Genomic DNA, 24,990 nt, shown 5'->3' with positions numbered 1-24,990 from the left:
AGTTTTCTCGCATGTGAGTTTTATTAGAGTGGATCATATCAAACTAGGAAGGAGTTCTTCTAAAAAAAATGATGTCTCAAAATTAGTTGAGATATTTCCTTAAAACCGAACGGACAGTACTGGATAGTAATTGCAGGGTTATATCGTATATAGCACAAATCCCACTTGCCACCCGCAGCGCCCACGGAATAATTAGTTTTACTCAAATACATGCACACTTTCACTAATCTCGTGTATTTATCGTCAAAACCCTTCCCGCGTGGTACTGCCATTTAAGAATGTTGTGCTCGTTGCAGTATTACCTGCCCTGCTTTGTTGTCTTCAAGTTTCCATCCCTCGTCTCTCTCTGTGGGAGGGACCCACCCACTGCTTGCAGCAATGCTCCGCATCCCCTACTTGTGCTTTTGGAAGTTGAAACCATGATTTGCCTGTCCACCAGATGGTGGAATTTCCCCTTCTTCATTTTCAATTCTAATTTGCACGTTATTGGACGAATTTTCACCACATTCTAAGTTGCATGTGTATGATAGTATATGCATCTGTATGCGTGTATGTTAAAAAGGTTTTTGTATGAATATATGCGCCACTCTGGGTGTAGGTTTACAAGAATATGTTGGTTTTACATGCGGTTTTATTCTCTTTTATGGATGGCACTTTGTGGAAACGATACATATTTTCAAAAGAAACACTTGGTTTTTCCGCATAAAATTTAATCACGACCTAGGTTTCGACGCTCAAAGTCATCATCAGGTGAAATACAAGGCGGACCCCCGCCAGGCAACCCTTTCCCTACCATGCTTCCTTAACCTCCTCCCCCCCCCTCGGAGGCTCCGAGAAAAGAGGACCTAACACCCACCGCCAAACGCCCCAGCGGCGGTTTGCGGGGTATTATACAGATGTAGATGAACCGGTACCATGTCCTTAGGCATTTGGCGTCCTGTTTTGTTATGGCTGTCGTGCGGGTGTCCTGAATCATTCTAAATCTTGTTTCTTCTCTTCGTGAATCGTAGGGTTCCCAACCAAATTCCCCCAACTAATTCCTAAAAACAAGTTCCCAACAAATTCCTCACACTCCGGCACGCTTTATTCTCTTCTTGCAGTTATTTTTCAACAAATATTGAGGACACCATTTGACCATTTTCCAAATCCTTAATTAACATATTCTCCTGAGGATCGCTAATACGTGCTCGAGCGCGTATTCTAAATGTGGCTAACCGAGGTGAAGGAACATCTTTTTCATTTTGACATTATGTTATCATGCAATCCAATTTTCTAAAAAGCTGATCCGTATAATCTTCAGCCATATATACACAACGCACCGCAAAGATAGCATACAATGAGGCATGAGCAACGAAAGATAATTTTTCTTTACTCTTCTCCTCACTACGTTTCCCTAGTAAGTTTGTAATAAATGAATCTTACTTATTTGTTAATTTATTCACATATTCCCCGCATATGTTTATTCCCGGGGGGTTCCAAACTCCCATTCCAAAAATTCATCATTGCACACCTGTTTAAGTTTAACCCCAATTACAGTGTGTCGCACAAATGTTGTATAGCATTAAGATAAATGAAGAGGAGACATGAAAAATGTCGCGCGATGTTGGTTCTTACGCAACCGCATTGGGTACCCGATTACATGTTACCCTCAACTCCATAGGGAACTGAAGCACACTTCTTGCTCGATTCAGACAGTACCACATTGGATTAACAACGCTTGCCCTTTTACAGGACAACAACTATTCCTGCTGGATTTGCATTGAACCTAACTACTTCCTCTCTTCTACAAATCGTACTCACCATTCCTAGCCGTTTTTGTCAAGCGCCTTTTCGTGCCACTACAACACGCATGTCCACCAACTGTCATCTCTTATTTTCACCATCTTAACGCCATCACGTCATCAAACCCTATCACTCCCACATTTAATGACACCCAAACGACACTTGAAAAGTGGTATAAAAGTAAATTATAATAAAAATTTAAACTTCTGTGCTAACAAAATATCTTTTTGAGCTAAATGACGACATATTTGCAAAATAAACACTTGTTTTTTCCACATAAAATTTAATCACGACCTAGGTTTCGACGCTCAGCGTCATCATCAGGTGAAATACAGGCCAAAATCTTTCTTTATATACTAAAAGGAATGGGGAGGTGGGGTGGGTGTATGGATGTTAGAAAGGAAGAGGAGATGGTGGGGGAGGGAAAAGAGCGGGATTGGGGTATTACTGTGAAGGAGGAGTCAAGGTTAGGTCCTCTTTTCTCGGAGCCTCCGAGGGGGGGAGGGAGGGAAGAAGGTTAAGGAAGCATGGTAGGGAAAGGGTTGCCTGGCGGGGGTCCGCCTTTTATTTCACCTGATGATGACGCTGAGGGACGAAACCTAAGTCGTGATTAAATTTTATGCGGAAAAACCAAGTGTTTCTTTTGCAAATATGTATCGTTTCCACAAAGTGACGCCTGAAGTTATCTCCTTTAAATGACGACACTCAGAATTGACAAAGATTTAAATGATTGAGAATATCTCACACCATCCAGCCCCAGGCTTGTCCTCCACACTCTCTCGGCCATCTTTGAAGAGCTTGTGCACTTCAAAAATTGCAGTTTGTGACATGCATTTATCCTTGAACATTTGACAAAACATGCGCAACGTCTCCGTACCCGATTTCCCCAGTCCAACACAACATTTGATGGCGTACTGCCGTTCAATCGTTCTCTGCATTATGCGCCGGCCACTCGACAGGTGTTCACTAAAAACTGAATTTAGCCTGAACGAACGCTCGCAGGCGATTGACGTTAGGCGCATGTTGAAGGTCAGACCCCTAAACCACTGAGCCTATGCGGTGCGGGTGCGTTGCGACGTACGGTCAAGCCAGGAAAAAAAATGTTCCCGATACCTTTTATACTCATCTTGTAGGTCCAAGGGGTTCATTATTGTGCAATTATATTTTTAACTATATGCAGAGGAAATGGTAGAAAGGCATAAGAAGAGCGGAAGTATGGAATTAACATTCTAGGTCTGTCTGGAAACTATCAAGTCATGCAATATTTTGAAGAAAATATCATATCCAGAAAACAATGAGGCCTTGGGACCTCACACACTCATCCCAGCGCCTCCCCCACTTTTCAAAACAATCGGCAAAGTCCTTTTTACAGAATGGACATCAGCAATGCTACCTCATCGCATTCTCCTTCATCTTATCAATTGACTGTTCGGAAGACTGGGCTTTTGTTTCAGTCAACATTTGTGGCTTGGAGCAAGTCCCTTGCGACTGCAGCACGAGGCAGCTGATTACCATTTCGATGAAAAGGACTTTGCTGATTACTTATTAAAGTGGAAGAGTTGCATATACGATATATAGTCTCTTTGCCTTCACATCCAGGATTATCGAAACTAGATTATCAGTAATACAGACCCCAAGTCTTTTATGTAAATAATCTCTTCCCTGGCCTTCCTAGAAACTGAAGCATTTCTCTAAAAATACATACTTTGTACTTTTAAGCTGTATTCGACCCTTGTTGCATCTTTTACCATCTTTAAAAATGTTATTTAATCCCTTGTTGGTGGTATTCAAGTCAGAACATATAGTTTTGTGAGAGGAAGAAGCATATTTCAAAGCATACATTTTGTCAACTTCCATCTGAACTGACCTCTCAGTCACTTATTAAAACTCCAACTGTTACATTTGCACCACTGGAATCAGCCAGGCGCACAGCCAAAGTATGTTCCATGGCCAAAGCAGTGCCACTAAAATTCCTTCTCCAGTATGGTCTGATTTACAATGACCCATAGCTCATTTCCTGTAGTGTTCCATTGCCTAAATTCTTTCCTGAGTTATTACCAATTCGATAGCACATACATACCCTAAAATAAATAAAAGAAATTCATGGATTCAAAGTAAGGACAAAAAATGAATTGAAGGATGCATTTATAGATTTAATGCCAGTGGAATTACTCATAATAAGGCATTTGGGTAATGCAGAGAGTTTGACTAACTACAATGTTGAGTGAAAGAAGGGATTCTGCCTTAGAAAATTTACTGACAGGCATTTCAATACTCTAAATAGCCATTCAAACAAAAGGTCAAGTTACACTGACTTGGAATCATTAAGCATAAAAGTATGAAATTATAATAATAAGATAAATGTTCAAATTACAAAACTGCACCCCTTCTTAAATTTCAAAAAAGTTTTATATTTAAATTCATGCATGTGACAAATTGTTACAGAGTGAATACCAAAAAATGAAGATATAAAAATTTATTTTTATGAACTGGGTTGATTATAATTTTTTTATTGTAAGTAAGTAGCTTCATCAAACTTTTAATTTTGTCTCTAAATAAATAGGTTTTATTCCGTTGAAATGCTGATCTCACAATCTTAATGGTAAACCTTCTTATCAAAATACTACTTGCTATGAGCAGTAATGACATGTCAGGTTTACTATTATCTTTTTCCAGAATTTTTCCACTAAATTTGTTGTTGTTTAGACCATTGTTATGTACGGAAACAATCATACAGCTACTGACAAGGCAAAAGCGAATGGTGGGTTTTTCACAACATTAGTTTGAGTTGCCTCCCTGACCCTGTCCCCAGTCTGCAACACTGTGGGAGACATTCTGCCCTATAGTTAATTTCACACTAAGCCATGCTTTTTTCAAAGGACTTTGCCTTTAGATATTTCTTTGAACACTGAGTACAATCCTTCTTAAATGTTTAAAAATCACATGAAATGAAAGCTGATTTGGTTTTTGGGGAGACATCTTAAGACCCAGTTCAGCTAGTGATGGCAGAGAAGAGATATCCAAGGCCCATGCTCACACCAGTTTGTGGACTGGCCTGTCATCAGATACCTAATATTTGAACTTATACAGAACTATCAGGAGTCACGCTTGGTAAATTTACAGTCCATGAAAATCGTTGTTCCCATCAGTTGTGAAGCACATGCTGTAATTCTTTTGTTGCGTGTAAAATGATCATTTGGCTGCCCAACTTCATCAGAAGTTTTGCCCAGTTTATGGACCTACAATAAGTAGCAAAAGATAGGTTAGCCACTGGTGTCGAGACTTCAAAAACAGCCAAATAAACATGAATGATGAAGAGCAGAGTCCAGAATCTTTTTCTAACTTTTTTAATGGGTATATTTTTTAATCGCCAAATGGACCTAACTTAAAAAATAACCCTCACGCCATACGCATCTGGAATTATTACCAGTTGAAAAGGCATGACAGTGAAATAAATTTTTTTAAATTCTCTGAAGCTAAAATACATAAAGAAAAGAACTACCACTTGCCTCAAAGTTCATTTATTTATTTCGATTTGTTTTTTCACAATGGTAAAGTGTAAGAAATGTCACACTAAAGATAAAATATGTGTGCATGTATATATACGAGAAATGGTGATAGTAAAACTACTGCTTATGATACCTTGAAAAAAATATTCATCTAGATCATGAAAACAATTCTTGATTAAAATAAATTTTAACCTAGATTTAAACATCTGATAAAAGTTGGTATCTTAAACGCCTGCTGGTAAATGATTATAAATTTTAATACCAGCATAAAGGGGGTCCTTCTTGAAATAAATATTACATTATTATACATTATATGATAATGTTTTCTACTGAACGAATCAGGGTTTTTTTGGACCAAATAAATCAAGTGTCTACTCTTCCATTAATTATTTATTGCTTAATAAAAGCCTAGTAATTTCGAATTTTACCAATGCGCTAACAGCTAATAATAATAATAATAATTTTATTTGCTCAAGGATTGGTGTACAGCAACGGATATAAATGTCTTTTCATTGGTTTTATTTTACACATTCGTTAAATTTTATCATTAAAAATTCCAGACACATGCTAATAATTTTTCTCAGTTGAAAACTTTTTTATTTGTATTTTAAGTTGGGTTACATCTCCCATGTCTTTGCATTTCTGGGGTGATTCATTATAAAGGTTTAGTTCCATTGACTTGAATCACAGCTGTAAGCCTAGGACTGGACTATATTTGATATGTAGGTTTGACTGGGAGCTCATATGGTGACTGTGGTGAGAATTTGCATGGAAGTCTGACAGATGTTGTTTCAAGTATGTTACATTGAATAAGATGTTTATGGATGAGAAAAGCAAGAGTCCAAGATCTTGAAAGATTGGACATATGGATGAAATTGGAGGTTTAGATGCAATGATGCAGATAGCCTTATTTTGCATTTTAAATATTACTCGGGAGAAAGGACAGGAGCTCCAAAGAATGATACCATATGTGATATTGGAGTAGATAAGGCAATAGTAAAGCATTAGTATCATTTATTTGCTCACTGTTTTATTCAAAGTAGCTAATATTTGTCATCTTATTTTAGTTGTTCCATTATTTCACATTTAGTAGTATTATGTGGTCAATAATTTCCAAGAACTTTCCATTCTTATTTTTAATAATTTTTTACAGCTAGCCACTTATTCTAATTCCTCGTTGGTACATACTGTTAGGAAGTGAATGTTTTTTTAAAGGCTAGGGTATCAATCAAAATAGTTATGAATTGGTTTTATTTGTTAGCTCCTACTCATTTGTCTTTGTCATTTATTAATCTTGGTAATGACAATGATTTTTCTGTTGCAGGGACATCTGAAATGAGGTTAATGGCAGGATTGCTACAGAAATTGTAATTTAACTTCAAAAGATGCTTCTAGTCAATTATTTTATCAGCCTTCTGCTTTTGGTTTCGCCAAATGCAAAGAGCTTGGGAAATGAACCTACTGGGGTGAGTGCTTCCTCTCAACGTAACTGTATAACTGATAATTAATTTTCTGCCTTGTTAGTGGCTGATGAAACATATATTAACGAGTCACTTTCCATAGTCAACAACAACATACAAAGTTGACAGTCTTTATCAGATTATGCTCTTTATACAACACATATTACCACCTAGGAATCATAAAATACTCTTATGGCTCTTGAAAATTATATTTTCAATTATCATTGCTATCAATTTTTAGTTGATAACAGTAGATATCATATATAAGTCTACTTGTACACGATACCTTGTCATCCATGCCTAGCGCATGTCAGTGCAAAGATTGTCAGCGTCAATGGGAAAAGGTTTTATGAAAGAATGCAATTATAGCTTTGGTATCAAGTATTGTGCAAGGGTAAAGTGGATCCTTATAACAGCGCAAACAAGCACTAGTGGCATTTAGGAAATGGTGAATTAAGAGGAGGATGAGCAGTTGAAGTGGATTGGAGGAGGAAAGGGATAGTGGCTGGAAGAGGCTTCGATTAGGGAAACCTGAAACATCTCACTGGAACACATGCCCATTCACTCCTGCCGTTCTTGGATTCTTGCCCATGCAATGTATATCAGTCCCCCATTGCTCTGAAGAGACCATGCAGCATTCCAAGTCATTCACAAAGGGTTCTCGTAGGGTATCTCTAATCCCTATCTGCCCCTCCTCCCAAATTAGGGTCTTTCACCCAAAACGGATCTGCCAAGCTGATTGCATGAGCTTTGGTTTTGTTTAGTTTTATTTTCATACATTATTTTTGGAAAGGGTTGAATACAAGACTGATAAACAAATCAGATTCTTGGAAATCCAGTGCCTAGGATTATTGCTCAAGGCATAAGTAGCTAACTAGGATTCCTGACACGGAAACTGGTGCCCAAAAATTGTAAAAATCAGCTGGAATTATCTATTAAATCAATCCTTTATGAACCAGTGATTGTTGTTTTATCCATTGTAGATATTAAACTAATTGAGCAATTGTTTACCTACCTTCATTCCCCATTCTCAATTGGCTAAACCTTTCTATAGGCTTGACAAATTTAAAAATCAATAGAGCAATTAGGTGTACTATAGATCACCATAAATTTACTAGCATTTGTAGAGATAGGTTGATAGCTACTTGAGGGTTTTGATTATACCACTGATGATGCCATGATTTACTAATTCCAACACAAGTGGCATCTCAATCCAAGGAAGACTTAGGTCTAAAGGTTTTTTGGGTACCTTATTTTTGACCAATAATATTACCACACAAATCATAGCCTTGAAATTTTATGGATATAGTACCCTCGTACACATTTGATAACTTCATTCATAAACATCTTTAAATCATGTGAACCCATTTAGTGACCTCTGTAATCTCTCCATTTGGTGAACAAATTGCCAGGCTATTTTTCAATGAGAAATGCAGAATTTATGAAAAATATCAGTTAAAACACTGTTACTCATAATATTATCCTGAAACTTCTCTGTGTCATAGAGGACATACTATTCTTTTATAAGAATTGTGCTTAGAAGCAATTACACAAAAAACTCATTGCAGTGAAGTTGTAATACTGCTTAGAGAGAGAGAAAGAGAGAGACTAAACATTTCTGCAGTTAACAACTTCTCCCTAATTCAGGAAGTCTGACTTATTGTCAGGAGGTATGAGATGGTATGTCTCTCCAGATGAGGGGGTCGAATGTTGGACAGATGCTCTGTCAAAGGGCAGAAAATGGAGCCTAGCATTTCAAAATTTCAGCAGTCCCCAAATTCACCTCATGGAAAAGACTCACCATTAGATGATACAAGGTCCCCACTTGTATCATATCCATAATACATTTCTATCTTCCCCAGATGAGGGCATCAAATGCCTCTAAGAGGCTCCATGTTATCGATTTGAGAGAATGGATTTACTCCGCTGTGATGCTAGAAGAAATTCTTTGGCTCTGCCAAGCTGTTATGAAAATGTCCGTTAGCAAAAGATTTATTTGCATGCACTCTGTTTAGTGTTTCGACAATTATTACAATGATAAATGGAATTAAAAGGCTCATATAAAATGAAAGAAAAAATTACAGCAGAATCAATGGGGCAATATATAAGTAAGTGAAAAAATTCAAAATTTGTATCAATTTGAGAATAGGTTAACGGAACTAATAAAACAAGGTTAAGTACAATGAATCATATTATGGGCAAAAGAAATTATTCAATGTATATTCACATTTACAGCCATCAAGAAAACAGTTACCTAGAGTGACGCTAGCAATTTTGGAAAAGCGCATCAGTGTCACTCACGGAGACTTTGGTGCTTAAAGGGCTAAAAGACACGTGTGTTTCATTTTGCCAATTCAAGTGAAATGTGGTTGGTTACACTTTTTGTACACATTGCACAATATAAATTTAACTAGTTTATTTCAAGACAAGTATCCTTTCAAGGATCAGAATTATGTTCAAGTATTGCAAACACATATTTTGTATACCTGTAGGGTCAGGTTAATGCCTATAAACAGCTGATTCACTATTCTTTGGTTCCCCTTCCACCCCAAAATGGAGTTATAATCAAGGGTTAAGGGTCCCATCAGCCAAGGGCAACCTGAGGCTGATGACTTCCTCATTAAGTCTCTGACCTCACATTACCTGACCCTACCTCCTGTGTTTATTTAGTTGAGAATGTGATCTTGCAAAACATCCTCTTAAATACCTGTCGTGGAATCTGTGGCACTGCTAGACTCGACTTCCCTGACCAATGCCACTTCTCTTCCTCTCCTTATATCAAAATGGCACATGATTCACAAAATCAAGAAACTATGAACCAAATCATATTTTAACATGGGAACTTTGGTTGTTCCACAGAAAAACTAACTCAAATGCAAGTAAAAATTAAATGGGTGATTCAAATTGCCAACAAATCAATAAGTCTGTTCTGTAATCTGGAAATGTGTTGGTAGTCCATGCTACAAATAATTAAGAGCTGTGAAAAGAGAGGATATGTAATACAACCAGGGATGTAATTTTTGATTGTCTCTGGTCAATTTTAACAGAAACTAAGTTGTCGCAGATGACAATTTTCTGATTACGGTAATCACATACATATTTTCACATTTTAGTAATTTAAAAAAAAAAATACCTTCATCTTTCAGCTTACAGCAGAGAATATATGTTACTGGACGAATACAAGCTATGGTTAGTACATTTTACCTTTTTTTCATGCATGGATGCAAACTTGACTGTCATACAGAAATAATTTAGCTTATTGTTATTAAGTCACTGAAATGACAATTTTTAAAGTTCATGCCCACTTATTTTACCACTTGTAGTGCCAAAATAATTGATTAATTCTTAGGGTAAATCACTTAGCTATTTCAAAGAGAAATGCGGAATTAATGAAAAATTTCCACTAAAAAATTATTATTTATAAAAACTTTCTTAAAGGAAAAGAAACTTAGATAATGAGGCTCTAGAAAAGAGAATAAAGCATATCAAAAAAATAAGAATTTTTCAATTATTTTTTTAACTTCATAGCCTTCGAGAAAAGTCTCTCCAAGAGATTTGGAATTTTTTTTCGTTGGCATTTTTCAGTGAATTTGTCACAGCAACTTTGGCGCTTGATGGGTTAATCTCATTTGACATAAAATGGAGGATGTCTTTCACAGGGTTCGTCCGGAAAATAAGTGTACTGAGCTCAGGAAAAAAAATTTATTACACTTTTACATATCTTAAGCTAATATTCCTCAAAATAGGACCCTTGTGAGTCGATACACTTGTTCCAGCGGCGTTCCCATTCCTGGAACGCTCCCGGGAAGGCATCATCGGGAACCTCTCGAAGACTCGTCGTCGACGTCTTCTCTGCCCTCCACGAACATCTTGTGCCACCGAAAGATCATGTTTCTGGACATGGCTGACTCCCCGTAAGCCTGGTTAATCATACCGACAGTTTCGGTAGACGATTTCCCAAGCTTTACCGCAAATTTGATGGAATAACGCTGCTCCAAAAACTTTGGCATCGCGTTCCGTGACGTGGGTCGAGTGTGGAGGTTCGCGTTAACAGAGCTCCTCACTACACCACAGCTCAGAGCCGACTGCCTTTTTCAGCGTCGCTTGCCAACATACCCCCCTCCAATCGCAGCCCGTCAGAGCGGTGCTGGGCGCACCTGGAGCGGCGTGCCCAGCCCAGGAGTCAGTACACTTATTTTCCGGACGAACCCTGTAGTATATAATCAAAATATCTGTAGTTTTTTACTTGGTGTAATTCATTTTAGCCATATCTTTTCTGGCAAGGTCAACTAATCCATACAAAAGATCTCATGAGTTGAATTGAAAAAATCATGAGTTTTGAGAAACTTACTCAATCATTGCTGATTAGTCTGCCTGCTCACCCTCAACCATCTCTGTAATACATCTAGCAAGACAGTCTCCTACATCTGTACCGTGGAATCTTTGGCACCACAAGACTTTGCTTCCCTGACTATGTCCAATCTCTTATATCACAATGGAACATGATTCACAAAATCAAAAAACACCAAACCACATAATGACCATATACATATTAAAATATCTTTGGTGGTTCCTCGGAAAAATTAACTCGACTGCAAGTAAATATTTGATGGTAGTACTTCAAATTGGCCTCTGCACATAATTTTATCAAGTAATCTTAAATATATTAGTTTGGGCTGATGGAAAATTGGTAAGTTCAAGGTAGTTTCTCAAATGGATGCCTTTTTGAAGATAATATACTCCCCAATGCTAAGTAAGGAATCCAGAGAGACTTCTTCAGTTTAGCTTGTTCTTCTAATTGAAAAATCAAACTTCTGTTATTCTGTGTTTCCTTCATAATACCATTTATTATGCTTCATTACACTATTCTCTTCAGTGGTCACTTCCTGTCTTAATTTTTTTCAGTTCCAATATTACAAATGCACAGAAAGGAAAAGAAATACACAAGGAAATGCTAGGCATGGCAAAAGGGGAGGAATATCTCTTTTGTGCATTGAAACCACATTGAAATACCCATTTTAGAGAATAATGATGAATCTTGCACCTGAATAGATAGGCATGGCATTTATAACCTTTCTCCATGAAACTCTGCCTACACATGTGCAATTCAGTAAGTTTATAATTAATAATTCTTATTGTATTTAGGAATTGAAGTGAGTCACGGTTCTACTCAATGTGTCTCAGCATTTAAATCATCAAAATGAAGGTTCCATACTGCTTCCGGGAATTACCGTCGTGTAGGTTGGCTTGTTGGATAACAGTTTCGCCCCCAGTCCTGGAGTCCAGTCTTCAGGTAGAAGTGATCCTTGTAATTTGGCTGCTATATTTAGGAGACACTGGCCAGCCCAGAGTGCTCTGATTTGATTTTTCCTTGGCAGTAAGGTGCAATTACCTTTTTCACGTCAAACTCAGGGTGTAGCTGCCCTCAGGGTTGATATTATTTGGATTTTTCATTATTTTTTACCACTTCTCTAATGAGTCTTGGGAAATAGCATTTTCCTCTGGCCAGCGCTTTTGTTTGGTCAAACTCAATCGTTTTTCCTGGCTCCGTCCATCCATGTTTGCTGATTGCCGAGAGTCAGAACGGTTTCTTATCTGTGGCCCTTTGGTGCTACTTCTCAAGACTCATAAGAGAAGCGGTAGAATTAATGAAAAATCCAAATTATTTCAACTGTGAGGATTTGACCGCCCTGACCTTGATGTAGAAAAGGGTAATTCCACCTTACAACCCAGGAACAACCAATGTGAGTGCTACGGGCCACCCAGCATCTCCTATATATTGCGGCTGAACTGTAACAAAGATCACAGATCACTTCAAACTGAAGATGCCTCCAGGACTGGGGTGAAACTGTCGTTCAACAAGCCAAGCTAGGCAATGGTACTTCCTGGAAGCAGCATGAAATCTTCATCAGATGGACATAGCGGAAGCCTTTAGAGTAATCATTAAAATAGTTGTGCCTATCACTAGATGACACCACATCCCACATGATGAAAAGAGATGCCCCTGAGCTCAAGCCAATACGCTCTCTTTCCCTTCCTTATCATTACTCTCAGTGTGATGTACCTGCATGATATGCTATTTTAATTTTGTTGTTGCAGATCAAGTTTGTGACAAAAGCAAGAATTATGAAGTTCACTTAAGAAATGGCAGTGCCAGTGGGGTAGTGATAGTTGAAGTTGAATTGCCACCCAATTCCTGCGGATACTCAAGCTTTGACGTCATCCTAGTGAAGATGGAAAAATTGCCAGATGACTTGCACTGTGCAATAAATGGAGTGGGATACAGGCACTCATGGAAGACCTTCAGGAGGGTTGAGTGTGAAAGTGATAAGTGCCCAAATATATGTGGAAAGGTAGGTGCTGAAAGCATGTAATAATTCCATTTTAAATACAGTAATCAACCAGAAGGTCGGTTAGGAAGGTGATGGTAGAGTTCACCCAGTACTAAGCCCTATGGCATGTGAAATTCACACATCAGTATAGGGGGCCAGTTCCTTTCCCTGTGCCAGTTATGGTTTCCCAGGAAGATCGGGTACCCGAAAAATTACATAGCTTGGGTGGAGCTGCAGGTGCCCAGAATGCCTTGCCCAGGAATCGAACTGGGACCCTCTGGTCATTAGTCCAACGCTCTACCCCCTGGACTACCACGACCCATGTATATGATATATTTATATATATATATATTTATATATATATATATGTATATATATATGTATATGTATATATATATGTATATGTATATATATATATATATGTATATGTATATATACATATATATATATTTATATATATATATATATTTATATATATATATATATATATATATATATATATATATATATATAATATTTTCAAAGAGACAAATGAGTTAAGGAGATTAATTTGGGATACTAGTCTTTGTCAATTTTCCATTCTTTCTGATTGATATCATTGTAAACAGGGTCAAGGTACTGAACAGATGTATTTAATTGAGCCAGGAGAGAACAATATATAATAATTCCTGATTTTTAAATCCCACTCATTGTCCCTGAGCTTAAAATTCAATTTTCTGTATAATCATGATACACAGTAATCACCAAGTACTTCTGGTAGTTTGGAAATAGCTATTGTTCCAACTACTATTGAAGTTTAAATTTTTAATAAAATTAATTATTGATAAATCATATGCTGATACATGTATGTGAGTACATGCAATATGTAAATCACATGTTTCTGAGCTGTTACACAAGATTCCTGCATAAATTCAGCACTGAGGGTCATTTTTAAAATAAAGTGCTCAAAAGAATAGAGGAGGAAGTGAGACAAACTTTGCTCAAAGAAATTCAATACCAAAACTCTGGGTCATGTTTATAAAAATATTTGAGCGGAATCAGCACAATTAGTATCATTTCTTTCTCACTTAAAAATTCCACTTTGTAAAGCCTAAAACTGTCTATTTCATCAGAGAATGGTGCTTAACAATGTATTATTTACATTTCAGTTGACACCATTTACATTTTACCATATAAATAGTGGTCAGTATTATTTGCAAGTCAATAGACACATTAGCAGTAGTGGCTGGCAGGAGTATAAATTTCCCATTTTCAACATAAGTACAAGTTTCAACAAGTTCTGGGCAAGTGAAATTATAAATGAAGAGGCACCTAGTATTAAAAGGTATGGAATTTGCATTGTTGTGAGAACATATCCTTTTAATGTTTTTCACTTCCTCTTGGACATTTATGGAATACACCTTTATTCCAACAGAGGTCATCCTCAATTCAAATCTGAGTGATACTGCTAGGCAAAAATTGTAGCTGCATTGTTTTCTACATGCCAAAATTGATAAGGAAACCAGAGAAGGGAATTGAAACCTCCTCATATGCACATATTCATATCTCATTGAGTTTAACCAGACTTTGAGTATTGTTCCTTTAAACTGTCCGAGTTAACGGTTTAAAAAAATATTACCAGACAATTTGGCCAGGCCTGTCTACCATGTATTATCAAATTCCTTTGATTCTAAAATTTCAAATCATCTCAAACTGTTAATGCTCATGTAAATAGATGCCCACTCATTTGTTACTACAGGTAAATTGTTGTAAATTTCACCACTTAAGATTTTACCCTTTTTCACCCAATGTAGTGCAGATGGAAATTACTAACTTCTCCAACTCGGTGATCATTGCTCATGAACTCATTTAATTCTACCAAGCAATAAAGACATCGCCATACACAAGCAAGAAAAGAAAATACAAACACACCACAATCTAGTTTTTTCTTTCAATACCTATAAATTCAATATATGAACTTGAATTTTGTATCAAAGAGCGTGTCCATAAAAGAAATTATGTAATATGTCTATGAAGTTACTTCTAAATACTTGCTCTTTTTTATATTTCTTTCAGAAGCACAGTGAATTTTAATTTTACATTCACAACACCAACCTCCATCGTTGTACTTTATTTACGAGACCAAAATAGTACCCTAGTGAAGGAGGTAGAATTGAATCCATCTCTTTATGAGGTAGGCTCCATGAGCATGATATCCAATTATGCATGAGCGTACAATTGAGTATCTGGTTAAATGCTTGCTCTTTAAATACACCTTCAGTGTATTTAAGGAGCAAGCAAGCATCAATGGCATTACTCATTACTAGTAAATGACAGCATCTACCAAATTCTGACAAGATCAACTTTTGTCAGGAATTCCTTATTAAGAAAAGACAACCTAATTCCATAGCCAAAAGTAGGTGGCAGAATATTGAATTTATTATAGCTTCCAGCAATATAATTATAAATTTTTTCTTTCATCCTCCTTTCCGTTTTGCCACTCCTCATTGATATTATTTTTTTTTAATTTCATGTGAACACATCTGTGTCAAATATGTTCCACAATGACATACAAACAGCACCCTGGAAACAATGAATGTAATGTTACTCGGGAGAAAGATGAACCTCGGCACATTGGTGTAAGTAGCCCCTTTAAAATCCAATGCCACGCTCAAGAATCCAAAGTAACTTTCAAAAGGCATATAGAACAGTCTACGGAAAAGTAGTGAAATAGCACTGGTTATAAGTGTCTATCACTTTTACAAAGAAGTAACCGGTGATCTTAAGTAACTGAATGAACAATAATGATTACTTTTTGGGAATTTTATAGTTATAATTGGTACACAAATATGCAATTATTATTTATAAATCTAATGATGAATAAAGATTATGATAATTCAATATTTTACAAAGATATTCAAAACCAATGATTAGGGGGCACACTAAATTTGTAGCACTCACAATACATTTGAACAGTAGAGAGGAGAAATTGTCCTCTCCAGCTATTTTAGATACTTGACACTGTCTGTTTTGCTATGGTTTGGAATATTTTTTTTGTTTTCACACACCAAATGAGGCATCTGCAAAACTGGACTTCATTTTAAATAATTCTGGAAAGTTATGCATTAACTGTTATGAAAACTTTCAGTGTCATAGCATATCACAAACAATTTAATAAATTTAAAACTAATTGATCATGATTTTATGTACAATCACTAGTGATTGGTTGGGACGAGTCAAGGAGGTCAGTGACATTTTGTTTTCCTTGTTTCTTTGGTGACTAATAGCAAAATGTATCACATGTTGAAGGTAATAAGTGTTTGGTGTGGCTGTCTTGATTTTTTCCATAATTCTTATCTCTTTTCCAGAAAATAAAAGGCATTTCATGCACATTGAATGACACTCCTGAAAGAGCATATCAATTATATGTAAGTATGTAAATTTCACTTTACCTCATTAATGATGCGCAATGCACCAGATATTTCCACTCACATGACTGTTTATCTTGGGTTTACATCCAGGTTCTGTTTGCAAATGAGGATCATTGCGATGAAGAAACAAGGATTAACAGCAAATCGTCACTCAGGGTTGCTGAATGTATTTGCTGGAGAGAGAGGGAATATGGTGAGTAGGTCATGAATTGTTTCCACTCCTACTCAGAGCATGGATTATCCATGGTAATTGAGGGTGATATGCCAGCAGGTAACTGAATGTAACATGTTACACAAACAGTTATGCACATGCTATATTGGATATCCAGAGAATTATTCCATTTCAGCCTTATTTTAAGTAGCATACTTAATTGGTCCAATTTAGATTCTATGTAGATGATATCTAGAGCATCAAAGTCAAGTATAGCTATCAATATTTATTGCACATTCAAAAAATTGAATGCAAGGAAGAAGTCAAATAACTATGTTTGAAAGCCAGTGGATTATGTCTTCCTTGCATATTTTTTGCATATCCACCCTGATATGGACACCAGTTCCTCAAAGGAAATACAGTCAAGATATGAGGCATGACAAAGTCTGCATACTTGTTGTTGTGTGATGATTGATGATGCGATTGATATTCACTCGGTCATGCAATCATATTCACTACCCACGACAATATTATGTGTAGCTCTGGTTTTCGAGCAAGTTCCATTTGTAACTACTGCCAATACTGCAATTGCCAATATTAAATTATGATTTAGATAATCAGCAAGCTATGACTGACTTCCCCATAAAAGAGGGGAAAAAAACCGGACTTTTGTTGAAATGATGAGAGACGAGTTTACAGAGGGTGTCTTGTGAAAAGAAGCTCATTCTACGTGTGAGAGAGACCAATTTGTTGGAAGACCAATCATGGTTGCAGTCCTGGAACCACGAACGAACCAACCTGGAACAACTCACCAGATTCGGCCCCCCTTAGATTTGCTTATATTCCCAAAAATTAAAGGAAAATTGTCAAGTGCACCAATTGCTGAGTGGAGGACATTAAAGAGTCAGCATTAGCACCCACTTCATTTTCTCAGTCTGTTTTTATATAACTCAGGAGATGACCTTCACCCACTTCATTTTAACAGGGTATTAGAGGGACATTTTTGCAAGGGTGTCAGCGGCTATGATAGATAAGAGGAGGAGTACATTACAGCTCAATGTTGTAATACTTTGAATGGTCCAATAAGCATTTACATTACTTTTTTAATAAATGAATTTATACAGCATTAATATATATTGTCATGCAATAATGGTTTACTCATGTTAAAGGGCTGCAGAATTGCCTGTTAATGTTCAAGGTGTAATCTGTTTTAATTAAAAAATAGTAAATCAGAAGCACATATACTGTCAATAGCACGTTGTGCGGAATTGAAATTTTCAATTAATGATTAATTTTATTTTTTAAGAACTTATCCCAAGGAAGCTATTGACCTTTTTAATTTGTGAATTATTTTACAGTTATTTATGCAGCAGAGGAACGGGATGATGAAAATAATAATCCACTTCTCATAGCTGTTTTGGTCTTAGTTGTGTTTCTGATATTCGGTCTGGGCTTGTTGATCCTGAGGAGGAATCGAAATTCTACCACCATAGCGAGGAGTGGTAAAAGTATTACAATTTCAATTTTATATATTTTAAGGCCACAATGACTGTCTATTGATTGGGGCAGCTATGATGATCGAATTTGAATAACCTAACCAGAGTGACCTTTAAGGTTGTAGAGGTGCAAGACAAATGACCTGAGGTTGAATGAGCTCACAACACCCACTTCATTTTCTCAGACTATTTTTATATAACTCAGAAGATGACCTTCACTGGCAAATTTTAATTTGCATAAACTCATTTAATGAATAAGATTAATGCAATTTTCAATTGAAGACAGGATTAATTTATTTGACTCAATCAATTTTGATATGTCATGACATTTATTATATCAATCAATCAATCATCAATATCAAATATTGATTTAAAGGCCAAGCAGTACTGTTTCCGGATTAATGCTAAATAAATGAATGTATTTCACTACAGTTTAAATTGTGGAGTTGATCGCGTAAAGACGCATGGCTAGGGAGAGGTCGGAGGGGATTAAGGGGGGACTGGAGCCATCCTAAGAGATAGATCAATGAGTAACAAAAGAGAAGAATTCGAAAAGTCCAAGCCAACGGAGGCAAATCAATGTTAAATCACAAATCTTTCTATAGGATTCCCATTATTTTCCTGCAGTTCAATTTCATACTGTTGTCGTACATCTCATCAACAACATTTTATTCAACATTAGAAACTCTGGAATAAATTTGCAGTTCTATTAAGTCCTTGATATTTTATTTAAGTACAGTCCAAGTTAGATGATCAGCTTGGGTTGAGGAAGGGGAGACTCACACATGATGCCAAAGTAGTGATATAGAGGAACATGAGGTACAATCAGGATGTATGAATTTGTTAGGGACTTTGAGAATGTGTACAATATATTAAAGTACAAGGTAGAGTAGGCAGAGTTAATGAATGCAAAACAGAAGGCATGAATAGATTGGAGGTGTAGGAAACTTATCAGCAACCTACGCATGTTCGAGACTGTTTGGGTGCGAATGGTGGATGGAGAGTCCAGATGGGCCATGTTACTGCAAAAGAGGGGGGAAGAGTGAGACAGGGAAGCCAACTACCATCAGCTCCTCTTTAGCGTATATGTGGAGGCTATGGTAAGGGATGCATGGGAAGGGATGGAGACCGGGTGAACGTCAGTGGGGAAGTCATAAAATCAGTTAGGTTTGCAAATGATCTAACTTAAGTTAGCCAGTTGGCCAAGCTGTTACAATAATAACTAAGTGCATTAGAAAATAATTGTGATAGGTTTTAAGTTCATTAAAATCAAAGGCAAAAACTAGAGTAGGTGGAATGGTTTACCTATCTTGAAAGTGTTTTGGACTAAAATGATCAAAGTATTTGGGGCATAAAAAGAAGAATTATAAGAAGTAAAGAAGGAGAATGGAGTCCATGGTAAGGACATTGATCAAGGATTTTACGAAGAGACTAGTCAAAACTTTGATATTGAGTACAGAGGGGAAACATGGTAATTGAGGAACAGTAATGGGCATAGATTTCGAGGCTTTCAATAGATGTGGGGATAGAGACGGATGGAAAAGGTAAAATAAACAGAAACGAAACAAATTAAAAAAAAACTAGGCATGGTGGGGAAGGAAAGCAGATGGTTTGGAGAAATCTTAAGGTGAGAAAAGTGGATGCAGAGCATTTGCATAGGTGATGGAATTTTGAAGACTGCGATAAGAGGGGAGAATGTAAGGCAGGCAAGTAAGGGGAAGGAATGTGGTAAGCACATTGGACAGAACAGAGGCAGTAAGGAAATCTGCATAATCGAAGAAGAGTTGGACATCGTTTGGATTGCAGGTCGTATCTTGTTACCTGAGGCTAAAAAATGTAGGGGTGTTTAGTTTTGGTCAATCTAAAAACTACCTAAAAAGCAGACCAAAAAAACTAATATTAAGTTACAAATGTTTTCCCAGTCTGATGAAAATTCACAGTCTAAACTGTGTCAGACAGCTCAGCTCTCATGATTTTAATTAACCTTCATTATTACATAATGGTTAAAATAATGTCAACATAGTGAAAAAAAGCCATTGTCTACAGTTTTGCAGTGTACTTGCATTTCTATATATCTGGCTATTGCTTGGCAAGATAAATTTTCAAAGTATTAAACAATCAGTTAATTAACCGACTGTTTCTGTGAATATTTTCAGATGAAGTTATTGACATTCCATGGATTGTCAATAACATTGATATACTTCTCCTTTATCCTCGCGACTGCCCACAGTTCATGGAACTGATGAAGTCATTGAAAACATTATTAGAAGCATCTTATCAAATGCAGGTATGTAAATATGTAGTGTGATTAGAATGTAGAGGTAAAAAATGGTGGCTCTGGTCTATAAGAAAAAATTGTTTCTACTTTAAGAACAAATCCAGAGATGGTAAAAAAGAACAGTCAGAAAAGTCGACCACATATATAAAAAAATGAGTTAACCAGTAATCCTTGCATAACTTTGTTGCCGATAAAGCATTATGGAGCTTTAATTTCATAAAAGAATCCATGAAATAAGTGGCAAGAATGTGAAGAAAAAATGCATGACTTAGGAAAACCAGGGAAATTTGAAGAAAATTTTAAAATCACAATTTTACACCTTCATAGGTCCTCTGAAGCAAATCTTACCCGGTCACCCAAACCTTGCTTCATATCATCCAGCATTTCCCTTTGGATTTCACAAGATCCTCAGAAAAGAAAAAATGTAGGGAAAGAATGCACGGTTACAATGAGAAAACTGTTCAGGCATAAGGCCATTAGCATGTCGTCTTCCATGCAGTGCTCGATGAGGTAGTCCAAAATTACTCCATTGACATTTACTAAAGGAGAGGAGGAAGGGGAAATTATCAAAGAGTCGGTCTCATTTCTAATGAGAAACTAATATAATACTCTCTTAATAAAATCATGCTGGCTGAGTATGGTTTTAAGAAAAGAATGAGATGTATTGTGTACCAAAATACATCACTATTAGCACCTTGATGCTGACTAATACGATATAAGTACTTGCACCTCATTTATAATGCCTAATTTTGTGTGTGAACATAAACATATTTGTTTAATGTTTTCATGGCCTTCATGCATGAATGCCACTTGTACTATTCAACCTTTCCCATTACACTCTCATTTGTCATTGCTTGGATCGCATTGCTGCCACGCTTGGATCATGCATATAAAATTCGGGAAATAGATGCCAGAACTAGCCGACTCAAGGACTCCTTCTTCCCACGGACAATACGGGATAGCAACTGCAGGGTTATAGATAGCAAAAATTCCACTTGCCACCCTCAGCGTCTAAATAATAATTAGTTCTATGGAAATGCATGCTCTTCCACTAACCTTGTGTGTTTTGTTATAATAACCCATTCTTTCCGAATGACCTCATTCCTGTTCTGTTCATCTGTTTTTAAGTTTCCCTTTCAATCCCTTGTCCCTCTCCGCGGGGGGAAATTCCTGCTACCTGCAACGTTGGGTCGCATTCCCTGCCTTTTACAGACTCTTTGGCGGGTAGACTGTTTTGTGGTGCATTTTCATGTGGTAGTGATGTTTCAATTTCTTTCTTGTTGTGTCCTGGCTTCCGTGTTGTAGGATGGCGTTCGTGCTGCTTCCTGGGGTGCAGTTTTTTTTTTGTTGGTTTGCGGTATATGTGTTTGCATGAGTATTGGATGAAGGGATTTTTGCATGAGTGTGTGCGCTGCTGTGGGTGTAATTTTCCTTGTTGTTTTTTTTGCATGTGGTATTTTTCCTTTTTACGGTTGGTGACCTAATACCCCCCGCCACACGCCCTTGCGGCGGCTTGCGGGGCATTATGTAGATGTAGATGTCATATTTTTATGGAAGAGGTCGCATAAACCCTGCCTTTCTTCCTTTCCTCAAAATGGACTCTTATGAAACTATATCCCTCTTCCATAGTCGTAGTAGTAGTTTTAGAAGGCGACCAACAGCTGATGTCATTTGTACCATTAGGGATGGATGGGAAAAGGGATTCTCTAGGATTCAACCCTCGGCCCTCTCGGGAGGAAGCCAGTACATTAGCCACTGCACCACCACGATCCCCCTCTCTTTCCTCTCTAAGTTCTTGACCCACTGACCACATGTAGGTGATTTCGGTTTCAATTGGGTCTCATTGGTGTTCATTGAATTCTCCATTGGCTTATCATATTATATAGTCTATTAGATGATTTCTCTTTTATCAACAGGTCTACGATTGCTATGATGCACACTGTCCTGAAGTTCTTGATGGACCAGAGGAATGGTTTCAGACACTCATCAAAACAACTAGACTGCGCACAATTATTGTCATGACCCAGTGCGCATATATTCAGCAGGAGGCATTCCTTGCACACGCAAAGTGTCAATATGATCAACCTGATTTCTTGGATCATTTCTTCATGTATGGCTTGTCTCAAATCAACAGAGATGTTTCTAAAGATGTTTACCACAAAATATTTGCTGTGCAGTAAGTATTATTTCATTTATCATGCTTTTTTTCACTTGGTAAATGGTTTGCCATTATGCACACCAAAGAATCTAAAATTTCAACTCTTAATTCGATTAAACATCTAGACTAGTAAATATTAGATTAGTCATACTATTAGATATTTATTTACTAACATAACAATATAAAAATTATTTCATTTTCACCAAATTATTTAATTCTTTTAATCTTTTCTTCACAATTCCACTTAACCTTAATTTTCTATTTCCATCACATGTAACACAACTTCATAATTTCTGATAAAGCCACGACTTTTCCATTCCAGAATCAGTGACTTTAGTGATGAAGTCGAGTTAAAATTTCTGCCAACAGCTTTCACTAGGTATAAGTTGCCAGACCACTTTGAAAAGCTATTGACAGCCATGAATGTGTAAGTAAAAAAATTAATTCTATTCAAATGCAGCTAGAGGAAATAATTGAGAGACATTGATTCATGTGCATATATTTCAATTTCAGTATTAGTCCTGTGACAGCTACCATCGAAATGGATAACCTGACAAGGAGTGACGCTTACAGGGGTTTTACAAAGTCTTTAGAAGAGCTCAATGCATTTAAGAGGAAGAATGAAAATTATTTGGATCAAATGCTGAAAGTTTATAGTGAATGATGGTTTTCGTTTTTAAAGGATATCTTACAAGGGTTGAATAAAAAGTAGTGACAGCAATTTTTTCCTGATGTGTTCGTGAAGTGCTGAATTTAGACCATCAGTTAAGTGTGTGCATGATTGCAGATCGAATCTTGGCATTGATAAGATGTCAATGTGCACACTACTATCACAGAAAAATTTGGTGATGCAAAAGATCTGCACTTACCTTCTCCGAAAGGTCTTGACAGACGACCAGAAAAGTAAAGTCAAGATTGTCTGCTTGCGAAGACCTCCAACGGCATCACGACGATTCCCCAACCCTTTACAGTCCTGGCTTGGCTCCAGCAGACAACTGCCTATTCCCAAAAGGGAAAATCTCCCTTGAAGGATACCACCATGGGACCCTAAGAGCTGTCAAAGAAACTTGACCCTTAAAGACCTTTCGGAATCCACCTACCAGGGAGCCTTTGAGTTGTGGAAGAAGGGCAAAAGTGTGTCAATGCTTTCAGGCTTTGAGTTGTGGAAAAGCCACAAGGGCAAAAGTGTGTCAATGCTCTCAAAGAAATGCACTTTGAAGAATTGAGGCATTGCAGCAATATCTGAAATTAATTTATTTTACCAAAACTCTTCCCGATATTTTTTATACAAATCATGCACAGAGACTTTGGTAACTCATGATCTCAATGTTAAAAAACCAATCAAAGATAAGAGGTGTTCATCATATTTAAGGGCTAATTTTTGCGCTGTAATTAAATTTTACGGTTTAAATCTCAAGTTTCTGGTAAATTGCAGTATTTAATATATATTCGCTCACTTGACAAATTTGAAATGAGATATAGTACATTGTTCCACTGCTTCCATATCACTCTGCTCAGGATGTGAATAATATAAAATTTGTTTTCATATTGCTCTGGAGAAAGCGCTTTGTGAGATGTCATTGGCAATTGATGCAACTTCCGGCAGGAACAGTTTCAGGTGTTTGAAACGTGTCTGCTGCAAGGTAGCCACACTGCTTTATGCCTTTAAAATCAAATAGTAATGTGAACAATTTAAGTACAGTGACTCCACCCCCAATCAAATTGAGAAATGCATGGATCAAGAAAGATTGAACAGAACTCAATGAGATTATCCTTAGATTTAAGTTTAGTTCCTAAAATTGTTAGATAAAATTTTTGTCTGACTGAATCAATGTATGCACCAAGTGCATTTCAATTTAAATAATTTTATTTCTACTGTATTCAAATATACTTTTGACTTTCATTATAAGTCAATGTGATGTCTAACTGCATGTTCTTATTTATTTAATTGTTTTTGCCCGCTGATTAGAGTTAAGTTTTGGACACTTCAGGAAAAAAAAACTATCTGTACACCTATACGTACCTATCAATATCCCTCCATCAATCCTTTGAATGCACTTCAAAACTTACTCTTCCCTTACTTTTATCATTATCAATGGTAATATACTTGTTAAGTAGGTTTTGGATGGAAAAAAGCTACCAAATGGCACAGCGACAATTCCCTTGTCTCTCCTAACAAAACACAACAAATAAGTTAGGGGAGAACAAATAATAAGTTTGAGTACACATCACTAGAGGGCTAACCCACCGCGGTAGCATGTGGTGTTTCGTCGCCGCCCATTAAATATAATAAAACCACTTGCAAAACCAAATCATGTTCCCTCTAGGCTAATATTACTTTGATCATGCACTCGATAAATTTTAATCACATAAAAGAAAGTACATAAATTCATCAATATTCAATAACAGGATAC

General features: G+C 36.8%; 1 protein-coding gene across 1 annotated transcript; it reads left to right on the top strand.

Annotated features, from left to right (window-relative positions):
- The first annotated feature begins 6,621 nt into the window (after positions 1-6,621).
- On the top strand, positions 6,622-24,408 carry LOC139687209 (uncharacterized). Its single transcript, XM_071584330.1, has 13 exons — positions 6,622-6,757; positions 9,898-9,940; positions 12,851-13,104; positions 14,232-14,407; positions 15,139-15,256; positions 15,642-15,701; positions 16,431-16,490; positions 16,584-16,686; positions 18,003-18,146; positions 20,297-20,427; positions 22,335-22,594; positions 22,899-23,003; positions 23,090-24,408. Exons 1-13 carry the CDS (start codon positions 6,677-6,679, stop codon positions 23,238-23,240), a joined length of 1,686 nt encoding a protein of 561 aa, XP_071440431.1. The 5' UTR covers positions 6,622-6,676; the 3' UTR covers positions 23,241-24,408.
- Positions 24,409-24,990: the final 582 nt, after the last annotated feature.

The sequence above is a fragment of the Hetaerina americana genome, unplaced genomic scaffold (assembly GCF_022747635.1).
Source record: "Hetaerina americana unplaced genomic scaffold, ioHetAmer1.1.p SCAF_18, whole genome shotgun sequence".
NCBI lineage: Eukaryota > Metazoa > Arthropoda > Insecta > Odonata > Calopterygidae > Hetaerina > Hetaerina americana.
This window is presented reverse-complemented; position numbering and strand designations above follow the sequence as displayed.